The sequence below is a fragment of the Chlorocebus sabaeus genome, chromosome 24 (assembly GCF_047675955.1).
Source record: "Chlorocebus sabaeus isolate Y175 chromosome 24, mChlSab1.0.hap1, whole genome shotgun sequence".
Classification (NCBI taxonomy): Eukaryota; Metazoa; Chordata; class Mammalia; order Primates; family Cercopithecidae; genus Chlorocebus; species Chlorocebus sabaeus.
In genome coordinates this window covers 79,717,013-79,741,944 of record NC_132927.1, presented here as the reverse complement: position 1 = coordinate 79,741,944, position 24,932 = coordinate 79,717,013, and the positions used below count along the sequence as shown (strand labels likewise).

The 24,932-nt window shown below is 46.2% G+C and overlaps 1 protein-coding gene, 1 long non-coding RNA gene and 1 other non-coding gene across 5 annotated transcripts in view; 1 reads left to right on the top strand and 2 right to left on the bottom strand.

Annotated features, from left to right (window-relative positions):
- Positions 1–1,461: 1,461 nt before the first annotated feature.
- On the bottom strand, positions 1,462–10,693 carry EIF5 (eukaryotic translation initiation factor 5). Its single transcript, XM_007987939.3, has 12 exons — positions 10,594–10,693; positions 10,246–10,454; positions 8,936–9,215; positions 8,751–8,832; positions 8,026–8,198; positions 7,650–7,761; positions 6,118–6,263; positions 5,701–5,859; positions 5,264–5,425; positions 4,799–4,963; positions 4,061–4,195; positions 1,462–3,671 (listed from the first exon to the last, which is right to left on the bottom strand). The coding sequence occupies exons 3-12, from the start codon at positions 9,005–9,007 to the stop codon at positions 3,582–3,584; spliced, it is 1,296 nt and encodes a 431-aa protein (XP_007986130.1). The 5' UTR covers positions 9,008–9,215; positions 10,246–10,454; positions 10,594–10,693; the 3' UTR covers positions 1,462–3,581.
- Positions 6,597–6,722, bottom strand: LOC119619175 (small nucleolar RNA SNORA28). The gene has a single exon (XR_005235607.1). It is a non-coding gene; the product is annotated as a small nucleolar RNA SNORA28 (small nucleolar RNA).
- A 117-nt stretch (positions 10,694–10,810) lies between the features above and the next one.
- LOC140710144 (uncharacterized) overlaps positions 10,811–24,932 on the top strand; it is a 45,916-nt gene continuing 31,794 nt past the window's right edge. For all 3 annotated transcript variants that reach the window (XR_012091093.1, XR_012091095.1, XR_012091094.1), the window contains exons 1-3: positions 10,811–11,424; positions 15,119–15,236; positions 15,854–15,924. This is a non-coding gene — a long non-coding RNA (uncharacterized lncRNA). The remainder of the gene's footprint in view (positions 11,425–15,118; positions 15,237–15,853; positions 15,925–24,932) is intronic.

Here is a 24,932-nt window from a genome sequence, read left to right as displayed (position 1 = left end):
CCCAAACTCCATGTGCATTTGCTGTGGGACTCTGGGCTTGTTTCCTCCTTGAGAAGAGCACGTGTAATGCAATGCCACTGCAACCAATCCAGGTGTACTGTGGAAGGATCCGTTCACCAAGTACTAAACACGCTGGAAGGCAGGCCGCAGGCTGCCTCCTGGGAAGTCCACTCAGCTGCACCAGCAGGCCTAGTCTCTTAAGGTTCTTAGGCACAATGCCATTCTCAAATTTTTTTTTTGAGATGAAGTCTCACACATCACCTAGGCTGGAGTACAATGGTGGGATCTCAGCTTACTGCAACCTCTGCCTCCCAGGTTCAAGTGATTCTCCTGCCTTAGCCTCTCAAGTAGCTGGGATTACAGGTGCCTGCCATCACGCCCAGCTAATTTCTGTATTTTTAGTAGAGATGGGGTTTCACCATGTTGGCCAGGCTGGTCTGGAACTCCTGACCTCAGGTGATCCGGCCGCCTTGGCCTCCCGAAGTGCTGGAATTACAGGTGGGAGCCACTGCGCCCAGCCAGGCACAATGCCAAGTGACTCCCTGTCCCCTTGGGGTCACACAGCACATGCTAGGGAGTAGACAAAAGTGCAGCACTGTTTCTGGTACTGAGACTGCTCTGGTTTTGGAGTAGTCAGGGAGGTTGAAATTTGAACCATCAAAAAAAACAATGCAGGAACAAGGTCAACTTTGCAGTTTCTGGTTACTCTGGAATACTGGCAAGTCAAGCTGTAGCAATTAGGAAAATACTTGGTTAGATAAGGATTGTCTGCAGACTTGTCAGAAATTTAAAATACATGAAGGGTTGGTTACTTTGTAGATAACTGACCTTGGTACAACAGTACCTGTGCCTCAGGACCATGGTGAGGACTGACTGAGCTAACATAATGCAAAAGATTCGAATTCACTTATCTGCTTTCTGCAGATGGCCAGCTTTCACTTCTGCCATCTCCAGGCCAAAGGCACAGTGCTTGGTACACTGGAACAAACAGCCTGGGGCTCAATCCTGATACCCCTCCCTTCTCAAGTGGGAAGCAGAGGATTAAAGACCTCCTTGCCCATCTCTAAACTTTAGGACCCACACCAAAAATTTTTAAGTCAACTTCAGAATGTACTTGTTTAGAAAGCAATCCTCCCCTTTCCCTCATTCTTAACTAGATACACTATTACAGTTACACAGCTGTGTATTTGAAGTCTGAGTTCCCTATTAAGTACCTGCCAAGATTTCAAGAAATAAAATTGAGGCAGATTCTCAGTTCACAGATGACAAGACTAGCAAATAAAGCAAGCCAGTGACCCAACGAAACGAACAACTTTTGTGAGTGGGGCTGGCAAGTTTAACTGCAGGATATATCCAACACAAATCCAAAGCAACAGCTACAAAACAGGGCAGATTCCAATGCTTTGATCTAATTATAAAATGAAAACTTAGGTTAATTTTAATATTAAAGCAGAGACAAAATACAATTTTATCATTATTTTAATCAAGTAACTTAGCTGTTTAAACAAATCCTTAAGACAGTTCAATAGAGCAAAGTGAAGAATTACTCTATTAGGATAACCTGTGAACAAAGTTCAGATTATTGAATTTGAATTCCACTGGAAGTTTGGCACCAGACTGAACACTGGTCTAAGCCAAAATTTTTAGTGTTCTAGAAGCCCTGAACATGTTTCCCCTCAGATTAAAAGTAGAAGCTTTGTAATAGAACCTCATTAGCTTGACTCTGAGTATGCTGAGTGCAACTTAGCTTAGGTAACCAGTATCTCTTACAGAATTCCAGTTAATGAAAGCAAATCAGCCTTGTGGCAAAGAATTTGAAACCTAGGCAACATACAAGTTTGAAGAAAAAAAAAAAATCCTCTTTGGTGTGACAAAGCACAATCCCTCCAGCAGGTATATGGCTCCTGCTCCACCCGCACCCCAATCTATCAAAGGCAGCTGGAGACCAATTCTTGTCTCTCCATTAAGACTGCTAGGTTTCAATGCCTTAAAATATCAAGCCAACAAGGTTTTATTACATCAAATGTTTGTATCATTTCAATGTGAAAATTGTTTTACACCTATTTGTTATTAAGGTCTCATTACCTGTGAAATAAGTCACAAAAAAAGAGGTGAATGGTATAAGCCACTGCTCCAAAATTAACCCTATCGATTCTCAATTCCCACTGCACTTCGTGAAAAGGGGCAACTGCCAACAGGTTTAACCTTGAAGATGATTACTCAAACACAGTCAGAACCCATAATGAGTTTAGATTAGGCAAGGAGTTCACAAGGAAGTTATCAACTCTTTTGTGTCCAAATCTAAAGCCCTGTATGGGCTCTGTCAGGTCCTTGTCACCTGTACTCAGGTGGCCATCAGACTTCTTGGGTGCCTGGCTATATTCAATGTGAAGTAAAAAAATCCCAAGTCTTACACCAAAATAGAGGCTCTGACTTAGAAGTATACTTTTAGTTTTCTTTTTAAATAAGACATTCTGGAAGAAAAAAAAAAAAAAAAAAAGAAAAAAAAAATCAAGTTTGAAACACAGTTAACACTTATTTTGGCAAGATAGCAACCAAAATCTGAAAAGCATAAACTGTGTGTCCAAATGTAAAAGGTATTAAAGAACCATAGGGGGCAGAAATTAAAGCCACACTGAAAAGACACAGTATGTCTAACATTTTGGAATTGTAATTTAAACCCTAAGGGCAAAAGCTGAAAAATCATGCTTAGGTTGCTAGTAAGTGCACCCTTCCCTGTTTCTCCCAAATAAAATCAGTTTATTGTTTAATTGCACCCCAAAGCAAGTTCTCTCAGTACAAAGTAACTACTACGTACACACAAAATGCTTGTTAATGTAATAATTTCCCTGGCTCATCCAACGTGCAATGCACACGACTTCAAAGACTACAATTTGGGGCAAGTGTATATGAAATGAGAAAACAGCTCTCCAAGTTTCAAAATCTGCTCTTACATTATTTATAGGACACTCAGATCGTATTCTTGGTAAGATGTTGTACTGTCATTTGGATTATCAGTCTACCTCACAATCTACATTACCAGATGCCAATTTGAGGGACTACAGAGATAAAACTTTAGTACTGTATTTCTTAATGGGCTGAATAAGTTAACAATTAAGTTTGCTTTACATCCTGTTGAAGACCTCTTTGCAGCCCCAGAACCTAACAATATCTGGCAGGCTCCAAGAATGCTCATCAGGTGAAATGATGGCACAACATTTAAAAAAAAAAAAGGAGCCAGTTATTTCAGCTTAAGTCATTCGGAGCCAAACATCTGAAGAATGACCAAAATCAAATCTTTATTTTTATAACTGTATAAATGTGATCCAAATGTGTCCACCACTAGTTTTTCAAAAAGAAACATGCTATAAATAAGCAAACTACATCTGCTCACTGATGTGTATGGACTCCCTAGATGTCTCATTGGGCTTAATTACAGACCACTCACAGTAATAGATTTTTAGTGTAAAGTGTAGCATGATGTTAAGCCATTTTAGCTTTTGCACATACATGTTGCACTTCTGGCTGATAATGGAAAAATTTGCAGCATTATACTGTTAAGCTAGGTTGCATCCATCCCTTTAAATGGCATCAATATCGATGTCGTCATCCTTGTTGTCTGACTTCACGGTTTCCACTTTCGGTACACTGGCAGTCTTCGAATACACCACCTGGTAAGAATGATTTTATTCAACATAAGCTCATAAATCTGTTTATAAAACAGATCAATATAAACTATGATCACAGAGGAGGAAAATTGCCTAGCTGCAGCTATTTCTTCTTCACTGAACAGCTTTGTTATGCAAACACTGCAAGTTCTCTTACATAGGCTCCAGTCTAAGAGCATTTTTAAAGTTTTTTATAGACTATAATGTGTAGGAGTAGGAAGTTTCCACCACCCTATTATTTTCCAAATCATTGAGACTGTATTTTATTGCATCTTAAATTTTAAACTTGAAATTACCCCAAACTGCCATTTTTTCACTCCTCACAAACCTTTTTAAATCTCAAACACCCATCACCAGCACTGTATCCAATACCCTCCTCCCGCAATGTTTACCTCAATGTTCTCATCTTCATCTTCTTCTTCACCACCAGAAGATTCTTCCTCTGCTTCCTTCAACCATTTTATAAACGGTTCTGCTTTGACACGAATCTCTTTGGCAAGTTCTTTGGAGACATATTTCTTAGAGGCCTAAAAAAATGTGAGTACAAATCTCTTAACTGAGGACCTTTAACAACTTTTGATTATTTATATAATCCCCCTTACTGAGCTGTCAGCTCTGAGGGAACTGGGTCCTAACAAGTCTGAACCCTCAATAGAATAAATGTACTCAGTGAACACATTAGTCTCAGCAGTTTGTTAAGACTACAAAGCTGACACGGTGGGAATCACAACCTATAGCACAGGGACTGAACTTTAGCTAGGTATTAAACATTTTTTCTTGATCTCAAAACCCTGTCTCAATACTTGTGAATGGCCGCGCGCAGTGGCTCATGCCTGTAACCTCAGCACAGATCACCTGAGGTCAGGAGTATGAAACCAACCTGACCAACATGGTAAAACCCCATCTACTAAAAATACAAAAATTAGCTGGGTGTGATGGCAGGTGCCTGTAATCCCAGCTGCTCGGGAGGCTGAAGCAGAAGAATCACTTGAAGCTGGGAGGCAGAGGTTGCAGGGAGCTGAGATTATACCACTGCACTCCTGCCTGGGCAACAGAGACTTCATTTCCAAAAAAAAACCACACCACCCCAAAACTTGTGAACCTGAAGAGCCCACCTATGTATTCCCCACCTTTTCCGACCAGCTGATGATGACCTCTTCTTCTAAAAGGTCTGCATCGTACATCTCCTTCAAGATATGTGGAATCTTGGAGATAAGCTGAGCTTGATGCATTGCTACCACACACTCCAAACCATGAAGGAGGTACCGTTGAGCTTTTTTGTTGTTGTGACAAAACTGCAAATAGATACCTTGGCGTTAAGCTTTTTCATATGTTCTAAGTTGACAACTCTAGTACCCAAATAAGAGTGTCTGCAAGTGCATGGCCCATACAATAGTGGTTCAAAAACGTCAATGCATAAACATCGCTATTACTTTGTAAGGGCCTAGATACAGCACTTTCAGATGCTCAGAGGCTTGTAAGGTGGGTCAATTTCCCTACTTTCAAGCATGACGACAAGCAAAAATGGTTAAAATGACCATCTCAAAAGCCACACAGCTGTAATCTCATTTATGAATTCAAAGCAATTTGCTTACTCGTAGGAAATGGCGCCTATATTTCTTAATCTGTTCTCTAATTTTCTCATTAAAAAGAACTTCAGTCAGAACAAGAGGGCCCATGGCTTTTACATCCAGTCTTTCTGCTTCAGCAACAATTTCTTTGTCAGATGAATCAATAATACCCTCTTCTTTCTTTTTCTGCAAATAAAAGGAAAACAATTCAGTGAAATGGAGGCACACTTTGCCAGGCTCAACACAGCAGTCAGTCCCTGTTCCGACGGACATATTTTTCCTAATTGGGCAGTTACAAAAATATAGTGCCTGGAACCACGTGCAAAAAATATTTAATGAATGAACAAGAGTTAAAAAGAGCTGTGCATTAGAGTAATCCTAATCACACTACTTAAAGTATCATATATGTAAAGGCACAAGGCTGGGCTGAAGCCGATTTACAGACCAAGCAAATGTTTTACCTTAACAAAATCAAACAGGATATTGACCCGCTCCTCAATTGTTCTTTCCAAATCATCACTGAGTGTCAGAACTTTTGCATGGTCACTGATTTCATCCATTCGACGCCTTTGAGCTTCCTCAGTTGTATCTTCTCCCCAATCATCATCCTCTTCTTCTTCCTGTTTATGAAAACAGAGCTACTTGATCAAAAGTCTTAAAAACAACAACAAAAAGGTTCAGATTTTGTCAAGCTAATGGCATCAAGTCCATCTCCCACCAAAATTGGGTACACCTTAATTCAAACCACCACTACTTGGAATCCAAAACATTAGTGTATTACACACTGAAGGCTAGTTTCCACACTTCCGCGACCTCAACCAACTGCCATACGCTTCACACAACTTTAGTGCCCCCTAGGCCATCAACCCTGCACTTACCACTGTATGTGGAGGAGGACTAATTTCATTTGGTGGTGGTGGTGGTGGTGGTGTCTCACTGCTGGATACGGAGCCATTTTCCTTGTCTTTGCCCTTTCTATTTTTCTTTTCCTTTTCTTTCTTTCCTGTACCACTGTCACTATTCTCTATAGAGCAAAAGGGAAATAAAAATTTAACCCCATAACTTACGTTACCTCACTGCCCATCATTAACATCTAAAACCCTGCCCTTAACTTTCCTATGGATCCCCTCAGAAAAACCACACAGCGCATGCAATGCTAAGAGGCATCACAGATCAAATTCATCATGTATTTCATAGATAAGAATGTCTAAGAATGGAGTGACACAAAATATTAGGAGTATTTAACTGCTAGGTAACATTAAGTGATGATGCCTCCACCAGGGAGTGAAAGGCTCTCTCTCTGTCATCCCCCATGAACAGTCATAAACTCAACCCAGCTTGAGCCGACAGGTGAAACACTGTTTAAGTCTATATAACGGCTTGTCTCATGGGAGAGAGAACACCGGAATAGGTTAGACTTTCTTGCTATAGCAAGCTCAAATTGTGTCAGACAGTTTCCATCATCTGCCACAGAGTGTTGCTTGCAATGCTCAAGTTTAATGAAGGGGGCCCTCTTTACCAAACGTCGTCAGTAAAAAGATCCTTTGCTGGGTTTCCATTAGAATTTTAGTCATTACTTCATCTACCCTAAGACAATCTGCCTTGATATGGCAGTTTAATTGGCAGCCGATTTTTCACCTTTAATGGTAATTAACAATACACTTTTGAAAGATAGGTTAGGCCGGGCGCGGTGGCTCAAGCCTGTAATCCCAGCACTTTGGGAGGCCGAGACAGGCGGATCACGAGGTCAGGAGATCGAGACCATCCTGGCTAACACGGTGAAACCTCGTCTCTACTAAAAAATACAAAAAACTAGCCGGGCGAGGTGGCGGGCGCCTGTAGTCCCAGCTACTTGGGAGGCTGAGGCAGGAGAATGGCGTGAACCCGGGAGGCGGAGCTTGCAGTGAGCTGAGATCCGGCCACTGCACTCCAGCCTGGGCGACAGAGCGAGACTCCGTCTCCAAAAAAAAAAAAAAAAAGAGAAAGATAGGTTAGATTTGGTAAAATATAGTGCAAAGACTAAAAGGTTCCTTACATTGTTTTTTTAAGACAAAGTCACTGTTGCCCAGGCTGGAGTGCAGTGGCAAGATCTCAGCTCAGCGCAACCTCTGCCTCCAAGGTTCAAGTGATGCTCATGCCTCAGCCACCTGAGTAGCTGGGATTACAGGAGCACACCATCACGCTCTGCTAATTCTGTATTTTTAGTAGACAGGTTTCACTATGTTGGCCAGGCTGGTCCTAAACTCCTGGCCTCAAGCCCGCCTTGGCCTCCCAAAATGTCAGGAATACAAGCATGAGCCACGATGCCCAGTCTCCCTCACATTCCTATTACAAGAAAACCTTCCATTTTGTTCCCAACAGTTAGTTTACTTTATGTTAGGATCTTAGGAGTTCATCACAGAAGACTCACCAGGTGGGTTTTTGAGAATGAATGTGCAGAGTTTATGATGTGTGTCAAGCATGCCTCGATAGCCACAGGCTTTACAAGAATTACCTATTGTTTGCTTCTTTGGATTGACATGCTGCCAAAAAAATAACAAGTATGTTATCCACAACATAAACATGAAAATATCTAATCAGAAGACATCTAAACTACAGACAGCTTCACATCTAAAATGAAACTTTTTTCACAGTGACCTACTTTAAAAAAAAAAAGAACAGAAACATCTCCAAAACTGGAGGTTTTGTCTTTGACTTGTATTTGCTCTGCCTTCTCACGAAGGTGACTTAACAGTAACAAAAGTAGGTATATGGCTTTTTCTTTTGACAACCACAAAAGCACTTACCAAATCTGTTTCAGGATTCTCACATTCAGGACAGAGAACAAATTTTTTAATGAATCCATCCAACATGTCTTGCAGCTTATTCGCCTCATGAGATCCATTGACAATGTAACGGTCATTCTTAACATCAAACTGGGTCTGTGCTCCCAGCTCACAACCAAAATATTTGGTGGGATCTATTTGAATGAAAGAGGAATTTGGATCGTTACAGTTAACTAAATCTTTGCCTATTCACCCACATTTGTACCCACACTTTTTTTTTTTTTGAGATGGAGTCTGTCACCCAGGCTGGAGTGCAACAGCATGGCCTCAGCTCACTGCAACCTCGGCCTCCTGGGTTCAAGCGATTCTCCTGCCTCAGCCTCCTGAGCAGCTGGGACTACAGGGCATGCCACCATGCCTGACTAATTTTTGTATTATTAGTAGATTCAGCGTTTCACTATGTTGGCTAGGCTGGTCTAGAACGCCTGACCTCGTGATTCGCCTGCCTCAGCCTTCCAAAGTGCTGGGGGTTACAGGTGTGAACTACCGCACCCGGCCATCCACTCTTTAATTAAATGTGTTCCCCTGGTAGTTTTGTGAACTCATGGCAACCAATAAACCACGGTACCTCACTAACTTGTAAGCTAATTAGCTAGCATACAATTAGAACAAGTTTTGCAGCTCAACTACTTTGAGGACTCTATCCCATAATATGCCCTTTATGGACTTTTCCAAGATTTACTTACACGTTGGAGGCCGATTAAGCGCCTTTGCAACGTCAACCATGTTGACTATAACTGTCTTGATTCCATTTCCTTTGCCCTCGACCTAAAGGAAATAAGAATTTTAATTGTGCAGTTTCCCCTGACAGATGCAAACTCCAAAATTCTACAAAAAGAGTTATCAACTAAATTGAAGAGCAGTTTATTACCTTGGCAATCAGACGGGGCATCTTGTAGCGATAGAACTGGTCTGACACGCTGCGGTTGACATTGACAGACATTTTGGCTTATTAGTGGCTTTATCAATAAGATGAAGAGATCTTTGATTGCAACTTTTTGGTATCTTCTGTCTGGAGAAGAAGGGATGACATAAACGACTGCAAGAGTTCTCGGTCTCTGACATGAAAAAATTTTCGCCACTGAGGCTGTAAGCTTCTTGCTTGTATGCTATGTTTCCCCAATACAGGTACCAATGGCTGCGCAACAGCTCTGAAAGAGAAAGGGAAAGAACACACAAAAATCCCCCCAGGTTTAACATCATCGCTGGATGAAAACACCTCCTTTTACATCCTAGTAATGCTTCTGCTTAATTCCACTTTAAAAACCATCTGAGATCACAAGCAGTCATTCTCATGTAACACAGTACAACCTGCGGGAACATAAAAGGCCTCCATTTCGACTAAGTTGTGACTCTGGGAGGGAAATGCCTGATAAGAAAAGAGGCTGCGCTGCCTCAGCCGCCGTGAGTTTCCATCAGACCGACAGCAATCAGCAGGTTTGCCTCTGCGGCCATCCTAGAAGTGCTGAAGAACGAACCCGAACCCTCTCCGCCCCCACCCCGCCTGGATTAGGAAACTTCTCAGGCACACCCCTCTTCGCCATCATATTTAAGGGGAAACTAGGGAACTGTTCTCTACAACTAATTGTTGCTTCGGCAACCATAGCTCACTTCAAAGCAGCACTTCCTTAAAAGCAGTGCTCGCCCAAAAGTGCCATTAAGCAAGGGAGGCTCGGCCCGGCCTCCCTTTTCCTCGCTATTCAAACACTCGGTTAACCTTCGACCCGGTCCCCATGGCTACGGCGCTCCGAGGCGTTTCCGCGGGGGCTGGCGAGCCGGACACCTCCGCGAAGGGGGCGGCGCGCGACCCGAGCGTCTGGCCCCATCCCCAGCGCGTCCCCCGGGAGCCGGCGGCCCCGCAGGGTGCGCAGCCGGGAAGCGACACCCGGCCGAGGGGTGCCGGGGCTCGGGCCGCCCCCGCCAGGAGCGTGCGATGACTCACAAATGCAGCAGCTGAAGCCTGAGTCAGCCCGAGCGGCGGGCACGCGCGACGCGCTCCCGCCAGGCCGGGGAGGGGGCGACACCAGGCCGGGGAGCGCGCGGGGAGGGGGCGGCCGGTGCCCGAGCCCGCGCCCGCCCGCCGTCCGCCCAAACTGCGCCACACGCCGCGGCGGGGTCACGCGGCGGCCGCCGCCATCTTGTGCGGCCGCCATCTCCTGGCCCGCCGCGCCCGCGACTCACCGTTTTCGTCAAATAAAGACATAAACCCAACGCTGCTCGCCCGGGACTGGGATGAAGAGAGGCGCGATTTAAACCCGAGTCCGAGTCCAAGGAGGCGGAGGCGAAGCGCAGCGAGGAGCGGCCGGGCCAGGTGCCGCCGCCGAGCAGCGGGGAGGGGCTGTCCCAGCGACGTCCGCGGTCCACACCCGTCAGCGCCGGAGCCTGGCGACCTGGCGCGGAGAGACGGCGCCGTGAGCCGCGGGCGGGTCGGGGGGTGCGCCTTCCCCGCCAGCCAGCGGCCCGCGGGGTCGAGGGGGCGGGGAGCACCGGGCAGGGGGCGCGGGGCCGCCACCCCACCACCGGACTCACCTCTGGAATGTTCTCGCTCTGACTGAACAACGCCGCCGCCGCGCTCAAGCTACCCTCGGCCCCAGCGTCCGCCCCCCGCGTCAGGCCTCACTGCCCATTGGCTGGAGGTCTGCCACAGTTCGTTCCTCATTGGCTCGCTGGCGACGTCAATCGCGTCTTTCCGCGCCCCTTCTGCTTCCTGAGGCTCCACTCGCGGCCTCGGCCCGCCTCCAGCCCCGGCCCCGCTTCCTTCCTTTCCCTTCCCCCCGCCTTTCCCAGAGGTCTTCGCGTCGCAGTGTTCGGGTCTCGCGAGAGCCGGAGTGTCCCTGGTGGTGGGGCCGGTGTGCCGGGCTCCGTGCCTTGTCGCTTTGGGCTTTGCGGGGAAGATGGCGGTTGGTCCCCTCCCCCGCCGGGTCTGGGCCAGGCCGCGGCGTCGTAGCGACTCCCGGGACGCAGGAGCCATCGTCCTCGAAACCGCTCTCGAGGCCGTGTTATTGCGGCTACCACCTTTGGGGAGAGGAACCCTACCGCGTTCTCTCCGCGGTGGGCGCTCGTCTCCCTTCCCCGTCCTCCCGGGACGCCCGTCTCCGGGCCTCGAGCAATAGTTGTTTTTCCACCCTAAGCCCAGGCTTGGGTCTTTCGTCCCAGGGCTGTCTTCTGTTTTGGACTCGGGGTGGATTGGCCGCTGGCGGAACGAGCCAGTCACTGCCCAGGGCGGTCGCGAGGCCGCGCCGCCTTGGTGCCGGCCCGCACCCCGGCCTGCGCGCTTAGCTCAGCGCGTCACCTCCCGTTTTCGGAAGAGCAGGCCCTTAATTGGTTTGGAATCCCGGGGCCTCCTGAAGGCGCTTCGTGGTAGGTTCCCACCTTCTGGTGAAGGCCTCCCTGCGCTCCCAGGCTTGAAAAGCGCTGTGCTTCGTGCTTCTCTGTCACCTTGCTCCTAGTGGGCATCACCTCGAGTCCACCCCTCCAGTTTATAACTTGTGAATTCCTTGACAGGCAAATCGTAGCCCAGAGCAGGCGTTAATAATGAGATTCCAATGTATTCTGTTGAAAATTATTATTATTTAGGCCGGTCGCGGTGGCTCACGTCTGTAATTCCAGCACTTTGGGAGGGCTGAGGTGGGCGGATCACCTGAGGTCAGGAATTTGAGACCAGCCTGGCCAATATGGTGGAACCCCGTCTCTACTCAAAATACAAAAAATCAGCTGGGCGTGGTGGCGCGCTTGTAATCCCAGCTACTCGGGAGGCTGAGGCAGGAGAATCCTTGAACCTGGGAGGCACAGGTTGCAGTGAGCCGAGATCACACCACTGCACTCCAGCCTGGACAACAGAGTGAGACTGTCTTCAAAAAAAAAAAGAAAATTATTATTTAGAGAGAGGCTCTCATATTTTAGTTCTGTTGAAACTCTCGCATTCTTTCTGAAACTTGGATTTTTTTTGTGAAAACTTGAGACTTAAAAACACATCCGTAGTTCACCCTGAAGTTTGAAGACCTCACTTAGACTGTTTAGAGTGAGAGCCCCGCTAACCTGCACTCTGGTCTCTAAGGTACAGTCATCGGGAAGTCCTGAGCGGCCGTGCAGGTTTCCCGATCTGGAAAAGAGCAGTGTTGCTGAGGACAGGGTGAGGTAGATAAGGGGCTGCCCTTTGTTTTAGACCAGTTGCATTTGCACTGAGGTTAGAATTGGCAGCTATGTTGATTTTTATCAAAATCCGAGATCGCGCTTCCGTAACTTAAAAGCTTTATAAACAAAAATCGGCAGTATTGGTGGGAAGAAAAAAAAGGCACGATCCAGAATTGAGAGGTGATTTGTGTCCTTTAGGGCAGGGACTTTTGTAATCCTGCAGTGTGTACCCTGGTGTATAGTTAAGCCAAATGCACAGTGCCTTATGAGTACCAGGGTTCTCATCAGACAAACTCGAAAAGGGGATCCCAGACATGCTGCTGCTGTTTCACTGTGGAGCATGACTTAGCAATATTGAAACAGATAAGAGTTTTTGTTTGGCAGCACACAAATGACGTTATTTTAGAAACTCTGTTGGAAAGTATAGGCATGAAACTAGTCTGAGGTAAGAGGCCTTCCTTTTCAGTAAAGTTTTAATAATGAAACACGAAGTAATTAGCTTTTTCGTATGTTTAATGGTACAATTTTTAATTTCATTGAAGTCTCTAGTAATTTTAATTGCTTTTAATATGTGTACTAATTTGTATGCAACCATGGACAACTTTAAAAAATTAATTTTGTGTTCTTTTTCTCCCTTTTAGTTAATACATAATTACACATTTGCAGGATACAAAGTGATATTTCAGTACATGTATACAATGTGTAATGATTAAAGCAGAGTAATGAACATATTTATCACCTCAGATTTTAATCATTTCTTTGTGTTGGGAACATTCAGAATTCTCTCTTCTAGCTTTTCGAAAATATTCAATAGGTTGTTGTTAAGTATATTCACCCTGAAATACTACAGAGCACTAGAAGTTATTGAGCTGTAATTTTGTATCAGTCTCTCCCTTTCCTCCTCTCCCATTCACATTTCTAATAAACCACAATTCAACTCTCTACTTCCATGAACTCACATTCTTTTTTAACTCCCACATATGAATGAGAATATGTGGTATTTATCTTTCTGTGCCTGACTTACTTTACTTAATATGATATTGTCCTTCAGTCTCAGCCATGTTGCTTCAGATAACAGGGTTTCATTATTTTTTATGACTGAATAGTATTCCAGTATGTATGAAACACTTTTTTCTTTCTTTTTCTTATTTTTTGAGATGGAGTCTCACTCTGTCGCCCAGGCTGGAGTGCAAGTGGCCTGATCTCGGCTCACTACAACCTCCGGCTCCCGGGTTCAAGTGATCATCCTGCCTCAGCCTCCCAAGTAGCTGGGACGACAGGTGTGTGCCACCACGCCTGGCTAATTTTTGTATTTTTTTTAGTACAGATGGGGTTTCACCATATTGGATAGGCTGTTCTTGAACTCCTGACTGCGTGATCCACCCACCTTGGCCTCCCAAAGTCCTGGGATTACAGGTGTGAGACAGCACGAACAGCCTATAACACATTTTCTTTATGCTTTTTTTTTTTTTTTTTTTTTAAATAATAAGATAGGGGGTGGTATCACTATGTTGCCCAGGCTGGTCTCGAACTCCTGGCCTCAAGCAATCCTACCACCTTGGCATCCCAAAGTGCTGGGATTACAGGCATGAGCCACTGCAACCAGCTTATCCATTCATTTGTTGGTGGATGCTTAAGTTGATTCCGTATCTTTTGCTATTGTGACTGGTGCTGCAATAAACGTGGGGATGCAGATATCTCTTTGATAATATTGATTTGATTTCGTTTGGATAAATACCGGGTAGTGGGATTGCTGGATCATATGGAAGATCGATTTTTAGTTTTTTGAGAAACCTCCATGCTGTTTTCCATAATGGCTATACTGATTTACCTTCCCACCAACAGTGCATCAGAGTTCCCATTTCTCTGCACCCTTGCCAGCATTTGATTTGTGGTTTTGATTTGCATTTCCCTGTTGATTAGTGACATTGAGCATTTTTTCATACATGTGTTGGCCACTTGTATGTCTTTCTTGGAGAAATGCCTATTGAGATCATTTGTCTATTTAAAAATTAGATTTATTTATTTTTTGTTGGTGAGTTGTTTGAGTTCCTTGTTTATTCTGGATATTGGCACCTAAAAATTACTCTTTTTTTTTTTTTTTTTTGAGTCGGAGTCTCGCTCTGTCCCCCAGGCTGGAGTGCAGTGGCTGGATCTCAGCTCACTGCAAGCTCCGCCTCTCGGGTTTATGCCATTCTCCTGCCTCAGCCTCCCGAGTAGCTGGGACTACAGGGGTCCGCCACCTTGCCCGGCTAGTTTTTTGTATTTTTTAGTAGAGACGGGGTTTCACTGTGTTAGCCAGGATGGTCTCGATCTCCTGACCTCGTGATCCGCCCGTCTCGGCCTCCCAAAGTGCTGGGATTATAGGCTTGAGCCACCGCGCCCGGCCCTAAAAATTACTCTTAATCATACCATTTGTTAAATGCTTATCATATCCTAGGAGTTTTCTAAGTCCTTCGAATACATTATCTTAATTCTCAGACCCTGTGAGGAATTTGTATTTCCATTTTACAAATGAGCAAACTGAGGCATAGTGGAAAAAAATTAAGCAACTTACCCAAATCATGTACCTAGTAAGTGGCAGAGCTAGGATTTAAAGACAGATCTGTCTGACCCCAAAGCCTGTTCCCTTAAAAATTATGTGGCATAGCCTCTCCAGATAAACAGAAAAACAAACACAATGAGACATTTTACATATGTAATCTCATTCTTTAATAATCATGTAAGGAGATGTTGTTATGCCCATTTTACAGGTGAGGAAAGAGACTCAGAAAGGTTATAAGCAATTTTCCCCAAAGTCGCCTCCCTATTAAATGATGGACAGCGTTTGAACTCCAGCTTGTGTGACGCCAAGCTCATTGCACAATTCCATTTCCCCTTTCTGGATCTCCACCTCATTTGGCTTCATTATTTTCCCCAGTCAGGCGCTCACAGTTCATGAACTAGTGGACACTTGGTGCTTGTGAAAACCTTGTTGAATGACTGCATGAATTGCACACGTCAGCGCATACCCTGATGGCCGACAGGAATAGCTGCTGGTAAGGTGGATTGGTAAACTGGCCTTCTGGTTGTTTACATATTGGCCTGTGACTCTGTTGAACATGAATGAGTGACCCCTCCCTCCCACCCCCACCAAGGTCAACTCTGTGGACTGAGAGCCTTGTGTTTCTGAGCTGTGGGCTCAAATGGACTCAGGTATTGTCCACTGTGAGGGGCAGTCTGGCTGGCCAGCTGGTCCCCCTCTGTGACACCCACCTCTCAACTTCTTTTTTTTTTTTTTTGAGACAGAGTCTCACTCCGTTGTCAGGCTGGAGTGCAGTGGCACGATCTCAGCTCACTGCAACCTCTGCTTCCCAGGTTCAAGTGATTCTCCTGCCTCAGCCACCTCAGTAGCTGGGATTACAGGCATGCACCTCCGCTCCTGGCTAGTTTTGTATTTTTATTAAGAGATGACGTTTCTCCATGTTGGTCAGACTGGTCTTGAACTCCCAACCTCAGGTGATCCACCCGCCTCAGCCTCCCAAAGTGCTGGGATTACAGGCGCGAGCCACCGCACCCTACCTCTCAACTTTTAAAGCTGCACGCTGTTAACTTAAATTCTTGTCCCCCCTGCTTCAGGACAAGCTAAAGGGTGTATGCATCATTTTTCTTCTAGCACCAGCTGGTCACAGGGGTACTCATAAAACAGACATTTGAAGCTGTTGGAAGGGAACCGAAGGTTATCTGGTGAGTACAGAGGCGTCGGCTGACTTGAGGGCTGGTGTCCTAAACCATGGTAACCTAGTGCATCCCTATCAATACATAATTCTGTGCTAGGCAGTGAGGGTGCAGGCCCACCTACATCATAGACCCTGCCCGGGAGGTCACATGTAAACAAGTAGAGGCAAATATCTGCTTGCTGGGCACCCCGCCGCAGCTTGCCCTTCGTGAAATCTCTGACCCTCTGAGCAGCATGCCTCCCTGCCTTCGTGACCTGCCCGTCCCACGGCCAGGCCGCACCCACCCCACACCACTGGCATTCATGTCACTTGACTGCAGTTGCCTGTTTCCTTCTCTGACTTCCTTACTGGGCCAAGCAACTGGAGGGCAGGAGACTTGTGCTTGAGAAGAAAAGACTCTGGACTTTGGCTGAGGGACAGGCCTTCAGTTCCGAAAGGGACAGAGGCAGGAAGCAGAGGTGTTTGAGGAAAGATGGGGGTCCAGGTGAAGGATCACTGGAGACTGACATAAAGTCTTCCTCCTCCCAAGTATGGATCCCACTCAGCAGCCATCATGCATTGTCCCATTCCTGGAAGAAGAAAAAAACGCAAAATGGCGTTGATTCTGCCTGTGTAGCGTCCTACGTGCAGCAGATGACAATGAAACGTGGGTGGATCAGAGCAGGCCCTACAGTATTGGATTGGTGTTGTCTTGGTCACATTGAAGCCACACACAGCACCCCAGTGACAAATTCCCAGGAGATGCAGGAGCTGCTGGTCCCAGGACTGTCCTGTGCCTTAAAACCAGGGGACCCCTGTGATGTTGGAACCCAGATACCCTTCTTCCCCTTAGCATAGTCTCAGCAGTTTTCTTTTGAGATAGTCAAGTTGCCCTAATTTGGGTAGTCTGTTTGTGAATAAGAAGAACAAAATCTCTGCCCCAGTGGGCGTGTTGGAGAAGTGGGCCCCAGGTCTAATGCCGACGTGGTGGGAGTGGCATTAGACTGATCATTACTGTTAGGAAGGTGCTAGTGGCCTTGCAGTGCTGACAAAGCCTTGTCACCCATGCTCTCTCACCAGCCTCCTCACACCTTGGGAGGTGGTAAGTATACATTGTATTCCTTCATTTTATGGAGGAGGAAGCTTAGACTCAGAGAGATGATTTGCCTCCAGTTGGGGGGTCAGGTGTCCTGACTCCCAGCTTCAGAGTTCTTCCGCCTGACTAGGGACTAACAGTTCTGTGTGGTGCATCTAGGTCCCAGGAATTTGCCTCTCTTTCCTCAGTTGGCTTTCCTTTACTCCAATGGTTTTTTAAGTTTCGTGTGAGGGGAGGCAGGATCCAAGTCGTAACCCTGGTAGCTAACATAGGACATCTGCTTGTCCCAGAAGATCCACTCAGGTGTTCTGTCTTCAGACCTGTGAGGATGCATTTTCCTTTATGCCACAGATTTTCATTAGCCACTGCATATCCTGCCCAGGGGGTGGAAGACACTGGAGATGCAAATGGACCCGAGAGGGGGGACTTCTTTTATAAAACAACATTGAAAAACATGGAAGATTTTAGGCCAGGTGCGGTGGCTCACACCTGTAATTGCAGCCCTTTGGGAGGCTGAGTTGGGTGGATCATGAGGTCAGAAGTTCGAGACCAGCCTGGCCAGCATAGTGAAACCCCATCTCTACTAAAAATACAAAAAATTAGCTGGTGCGGTGGCAGGCACCTGTAGTCCGAGCTACTCGGGAGGCTGAGGCAGGAGAATCGCTTGAACCCAGGAGGCAGAGGTTGCAGTGAGCCGAGATCGCACCACTGCACTATAGCCCGGGTGACAGTGTGAGACTCTGTCATAAAATAAGATAAGACAAGACAAGACAAAATAAAATAAAAATGGAAGATTTCACCTAAAAATTCAGATTTCTGGTTCCTTGGAAAATTGGAAGCCCTTGTGCTCTGGGACATACCTACATGATAGATTTTCCAGGAGCCAAGTTTCAGCTGACCTTTTAGACCCAAAGTTGGGGACTGAATGCTCACAGAAAAGAACCAATGACTCCCCCTGCAGGTGTGCGTGTGCTCTGTCCCCCTCCAGGTGTGCGTGTGCTCTGTCCCCCTCCAGGTGTGTGTGCAGTCTGTCCCCCTGCAGGTGTGCGTGTGCTCTGTCCCCCTGCAGGTGTGCGTGTGCTCTGTCCCCCTCCAGGTGTACGTGTGCTCTGTCCCCCTCCAGGTGTACGTGTGCTCTGTCCCCCTGCAGGTGTACGTGTGCTCTGTCCCCCTCCAGGTGTACGTGTGCTCTGTCCCCCTCCAGGTGTGTGTGCGGTCTGTCCCCCTCCAGCTGTGCGTGTGCTCTCCCCCCCAAGTGTGCGTGTGCTCCCCCCCTCCAGGTGTGCATATGTTCTGTCCCCCTCCAGGTGTGCATATGTTCTGTCCCCCTCCAGGTGTGCATATGCTCGGTCCCCTTCCAGGTGTGTGTGCGCTCTCCCCCTCCAGGTGTGCATATGCTCTGTCCCCCTCCAGGTGTGTGTGTGCTCTCCCCCTCCAGGTGTGCATATGCTCTGTCCCCCTCCAGGTGTGCATATGCTCTGTCCCCCTCCAGCTGTGCATGTGCTCTTCCCCTCCAGGTGTGCATATGCTCTGTCCCTCTCCAGGTGTACGTGCACTGTCGCCCTTCCAGGTGTGCGTCTGCTCTGTCCCCCTCCAGCTGTGCATGTGCTCTCCCCCCAAGTGTGCGTGTGCTCTCCCCCTCCAGGTCTGCGTGGGCTGTGTCTCTTCCAGGTGTGCATGTACTCTCTCCCTCCAGGTGTGTGTAGGCTCTGTCCCCCTCCAGGTATGGGTGTGCACTGTCCTCCTCCAGGTGTGTATGTAGGCGCTGTCCCCCTGCAGGTGCACATGTGCTGTGTCCCCCCTCCAGGTGTGGGTATGCACTGTTCCCCTGCAGGTGTGTGTGTGGCTCTGTCCCTCTCCAGGTGTGTGTGTGGCTCTCCCTATCCAGGTGTGCGTGTGCTCTGTCCTCCTCCAGGTGTGTGTGCGCACCCACACCTGCCCCATCATTTATTCCCCATTGCTTGCCTTACCTCTGTGTTTATCTGTACTCATTTATTCATTCATTCAATGGGTATGTATTACATGCCCTCTCTCTGCCAGCCATAGAGGATTTAAACAACTAAGACATTGTTTCCCAGGGCTGTTGTAACAAAGCAACAGAAACTGTGTGGCTTAAAACAACAGAAATTCAGTTTTAGTTTTTGGCCGGGCACGGTGGCTCATGCCTGTAATCTCAGCACTTTGGGAGCCCAAGGCGGGCGGATCACCTGAGGTTAGGAGTTTGAGACCAGCCTGGCCAACATGGTGAAACCCCATCTCTACTAAAAATAGAACAGTTAACCAGGCGTGGTGGCAGACACTTGTAATCCCAGCTACTCGGGAGGCTGAGGCATGAGAATCCTTTGAACCTTGGAGTGCAGTGAGCTGAGATCGCGCCACAGCACGCCAGCCTGGGTGACAGAGTGAAATTCCGTCTCAAAAAAAAAAAAAAAGGAAATTCATTTTTTCACAGTTCCATAGTCCAGAAGGTACAAAATCCTTGGGTTGGCCGGTCCATGCACCATCTCTAGCATCTGGTGGCTGCCAACAGTCTTTGGTGTTTCTCAGCTTGCAGCCATAGAGCTCCAAATCCGTCTTTGTCATCACTTGGTTTCGTCACCTTTGCGTAAAGTATCTTCACTTGGCGTTTTCCTCTCTGTCTCTCTCTCTCTCTCTTTTTTTTTTTTTTTTTTTTTTTAAGATGGAGTGTCGCTCTTGTTGCCCAGGCTGGAGTACAGTGATGCAATCTTGGCTCACTGCAACCTCTGCCTCCCAGGTTCAGGCGATTCTCCTGCCTCAGCCTCCTCAGTAGCTGGGATTACAGGCGTGTGCCACCACGCCTGGCTAATTTTTGTATTTTTAGTAGAGATGGGGTTTTGCCATTTAGGCCAGGCTGGTCTTAAACTCCTGACTTCAGATGATCCACCCACCTTGGCCTCCCAAAGTGTTGGGATTACAGGTGTAAGGCACCTCAGCTCCGCACCCGGCCTCTGTGTCTCTTCTTATAAGGACACCAGACATATTGAATTGAGGACCTGCTCTACTCCAGCATGACCACATTGTAACTCGATTAAATCTGCAATAACCCTATTTTCAAATAAGTTCTCATTCACAGGTACCTGGGGTTAGGTGTTAAACATATTCGATTTTGTGTTTTCTTCTGGAGGGTCTAGTGAGAGAACATATCACTTTGGGGACATGATTTTAAAAAATCCCAAATCACATGAAATGTAGAGCATGGCTCTTGCTCATCATCCACTCTGGGAGACTCCTAAAGTGTCAGCCAGTGCCCGGTGGCAGCTCTGGTTCGGTGGCCTTGTTGCTTCAGATACACTAATCACTGGATCCCCACAATAGCCATCCTCTGGCAGAGATTCTATTGCTGCTCCACTTCAGCACAGATGAGGAAACTGAGGCACAGAGAGGTTACACAGCTTGACTGAGGCTACAATTAAAACCTAAGTGACTATATCCAAATATATACAAAATAAAAACCAGGCACAGGGTTGCCCACCTATAATCCCAGCTCCTCTGGAGGCTGAGGCAGGAGGATCACTTGAGCAGAGCTGGCATGTGCAGAGCTGGCATGTGGACACGGGCAGGAGGCAGGGTCCTGAGAGATGAACAGTGTGTTTCCTGGTAAAGCCCAGCAGGCTGTGTTCTCTTTTCCATCAGACTCCTCCCTTGTGATACGGACAGCAGGAAACTAACCTATATTTTGGTCATTCTCCTGAAATCAAGTCTGCAGTCATTTTAATACCCTCACAAGGTAGCACAGGCTATCCTGCCAATTTCCCAGGGTGACCATCTTACAAGGAGGCGGACGGTACAGAAGCAAGGGCTTCTGGTATAAGGTAAAACGAATCTGATTATTTTCTTGACCCAGAAGGTGATATTTCTTTTTTTATTTTTATTTTTGAGATGGAGTCTCTGTTGCCCAGGCTGGAGTGCAGTGGCACAATCTCGGCTCACTTTAGCCTCCGCCTCACAGGTTCTAGTGATTCTCCTGCTTCAACCTCCCACGTAGCTGGGACTACAGGTGCACACCACCACACCCAGCTAATTTTTGTATTTTTAGTAGAGACAGGGGTTTCACCATATTGGCTGGGCTCCTGGTCAGAAGTGTCGAACTCCAGACCTTGTGATCCACCCGCCTCAGCGGGATTAGAGGCATGAGTGCTGGGATTACAGGCATGAGCCACTTCGCCCATTTTGTTTGTTTGTTTGTTTGTTTTGTTTTTTGACAGGGTCTTGCGTAATGGCTTGATCTGGGCTCATTGCAACCTCTGCCTCCTGGGCCCAAGTGATCGAAGCCTCCCAAGTAGCTGGAACTACAGGCGTGCATCACCACGCCTGGCTACTTTTTGTGTTTTGTATTTTGTATTTTTTGTAGAGAGTTTCACCATGTTGGCCAGGCTTGTCTCCAACTCCTGGCTTCAAGTGATCCACCCACCTTGGCTTCCCAAAGTGCTGAGATTACAGCTGTGAGCCACCACACCCGGCCCAGAATGTGATGTTTCTAACCTTCCATTTACACAAATTTATGTCCATATTTAGAGTCAATTTCTTAGGTCTCTGTCAAGTTCTCTAGTAGATGGAAGAACCATCCAGAAACCATTGCATGCTCTAAATAACCTTTCTTTTGTGGTACTGCTTTCTCTAAGCAAATATAGTTAGCACCAGATGGGACTGTTGCAATGTAGAGTTTTTAACAACAACAACAAAAAACTGATTCATTTAGGGTTTCCTTAAATTAGGTGAGGGATTTTTTTTCCTTAAGCAATGAACTCCCACATTCAATATTCCCGGCGTGACATTTTGTGCTGTTATACTTGGTAAGTGAAGCTCAGCTATTCTGAGCTTTATGTGCCAGGAGCCTGTGCTCAGAAATCCTTTTTTAGTTCAGCTCATAAAGGTTACTTGTATGTTTGGGTATTTCATGCAGAAGGAAGTCTTCCGGGCTGGGTCATTCACATTCTGTGCTCTCTTGCTAGGCATCTACAAAGTTCATAGCCATTTTTAACACACACCTTTGCTGCATTAATATCACAGTCAGAATTTAAAGCTATGACTGGTCTATTTCCTTTAGCATAATGTCTTCAGGGTTCATCTGTTAAGCTAAGGGAAATAAGCCAGTTACAAAAGGAGAATTACTGTAGAATTCTATTATGAGGATGAGGTTCCTAGAGCAGGCGAATTCATAGAGACAGGAAGTAGACGGGGGCGGGGGTTGGAAGGAGTCGTGGTTCAGTGTTTCAGAGTCTCCGTTTTACACGGTGAAAAGTTCTGGAGATGAATGTTGGTGAGAGTTGAACAATAATGTAAGTAGACTTAATGCCACTGAACTGTACACTTGAAAATGGTTAAAATGGTAAACTTTAACCATTATTTTACCACAGTAACAAAAAGCCACTACCCTACAATAATAGCCTAAGTGACTATATCCAAATATATACAACATAAAAGCTGGGCATAGTGTTGCACACCTATAGTCCCAGATACTCGGGAGGCTGAGGCAGGAGGACCACTTGCGCGCCCAGCAGTTCAAGGCTGTGTTGTGTTACCGTCACGCCTGTGAATAACCACTTCTTTCCAACCTGAGAAACATAGTGAGACCCACATCTCTTAAAAAAAAACAAAAACAAAAACAAACAAAAAAAACCCCAAAATGGTGAATATATAAAAGATCACATTTCTGCAATTAAACATGATGTACACCATAAATATTAATTATAATCATGTATATATTTATATGAAATTTGCTTTTGGTTTGTATCTTTCCAGATTTTTCAAATTAAAAATTTCCTTGGCAAATAGAAATTATGTTAACTCTCTTGACTTACTAACTCTGTGACTTTGAACAAGTCTCTTTTGTTTTTTGAGCTATTAGTGTCCTGTATAATAGGAATGATAGTACTCTACAGGGTGCCCACCCCCCTCCAAATTGTAAAGCCATGAAATTTGCTCAGCAACGCAGGTAGAAACCACAGTAAATTGAGATCATCTTTCAGTGGGGTTTAAGTGGTAATGGGAACAAGTGCAGTGTTGGGGATCCCTTAGCCCCATAGCACGGCAGTCCCAAGCCTGAGTCCTTCAGGGGCCAAGCAGGCGATGGCAAAGAGGGAGGCAGACTGGGGCAAGGCAATAAGGAACGGCAGTGATTGTGGCAAATTGGAGGGCCTCAATTTAGAGGCATTTATATTTAGTTAGAAAAAAACAAAAACTGCATGCAGGCCAAACAAAACATTGAGGGGTTTTATTTGGCCAGTGGGCCACCGGTTTTCAATTTCTGCTTTACTTTTTAATTAATTAATTAATTAATTTTTGAGATGGAGTTTTATTCTTGTTGCCAGGCTGGAGTGCAATGGTGCAATCTTGGCTCACTGCAACCTCCACCTCGCGGGTTCAATTGATTCTCTTGCCTCTGCCTCCCAAGTAGCTGGGATTATAGGCATGCACCACCATGCCCAGCTAATTTGGTATACTTTTTTTTTTAAATTTTAATTTGTTTGTTTGTTTGTTTTGAGACAGAGTCTCACTCTGTCTCCCGGGGTGGGGTGCAGAGTTGCAATGTCAGCTCACTACAACCTCTGCCTCCTGGTTTCAAGCAATTATTGTGCCTCATCCTCCCAAGTAGCTGGTATTACAGGTATGCACCACCATACCTGGCTAATTTTTTGTATGTATCATGTTGTCTTGGTCTCAAACTCCTGAGCTCTGGTGATTTGCCTGTTTGGCCTCCTAAAATAGTAGGATTACAGGCGTGAGCCACTGCACCTAGCTTGCAATTTCTGTTTTAGCGTGAGAGATGCTTGGATCTAGAAGGGACATGGAAGGCCTTTTGGTCCCAACCCTTATTTTTCAGAAGAGAAACCATGACTAAGATATGGGCTGCCTTAGGAAGAGCTGGTCTAGAATCCAGGTCTTAGACAATTATTTTCAGGGCTCTCTTCTACCTCCCTGCTAGCTAGAAACATTTTTTATTTTCAGATAATGTATCCTTCCAAGTTTGAATTTGAATCTTTTTTTAAACGTAGATACGTTTGTTTAATTTTGTGTTACTGCCCAGATCAAGTCAGCTCCTGGTACTTTTCTATTTTAATGATAGCTGCCACCCAACAAAACCCAACATTCAATGTTCAGCAGAAATTCTGATATGCATACTATGTGCCTACGAGCCTTTTAAAATTGCAATGACAGTGTTTTTATTTGGTCCTTTGGATTAAATTGTCTAAAGAATTTATTGTAAACGTTATTGCATCTCTGATTCTGTTGGTTTTCTATGAAATTTCACACGTCTTGAGACAGGCAGATTTTTATCTTTGGTTCTCAGGTTATTAACATGTACTGTGAGAATTTAGATTGTTTTAGTAGAACTCTAACCCGGGGCACAAACTGGCAGGCCTGGGATGAGCAGGGCCTCTGCAGACATGTCTTGCTCGTCAGCACTATGCTTCAAAATACCTTTTTCCAGGCTGGGCACAGTGGCTCATGCCTATAATCCCAGCACTTTGAGAGGTTGAGGTGGGTGGATCACAAGATCAGGAGTTTGAGACCAGCCTGGCCACCATGGTGAAACCCCATCTCTACTAAAAATACAAAAATTAGCTGGGCGTGGTGGCTCACGTCTGTAATCCTAGCACTTTGGGAGGCCAAGGTGGGCGGATCACCTGAGGTCAGGAGTTCGAGACCAGCCTGGCCAACATGGTGAAACCCCATCTCTACTAAAAATACAAAAATTAGCTGGGCGTGGTGGCGGGCGCCTGTAATCACAGCTACTTGGGAGGCTGAGGCAGGAGAATTGCTTGAACCTGGGAGGCGGAGGTTGCAGTGAGCCGAGATCGTGCCACTGCACTCCAGCCTGGGCGACAGAGTGAGACTCCGTCTCAAAAACAAATACAAAATACCTTTTTTCCTTGGAATGACATACCCTCAGGGCAGCGTGTGCTTGGGGGAGCCCT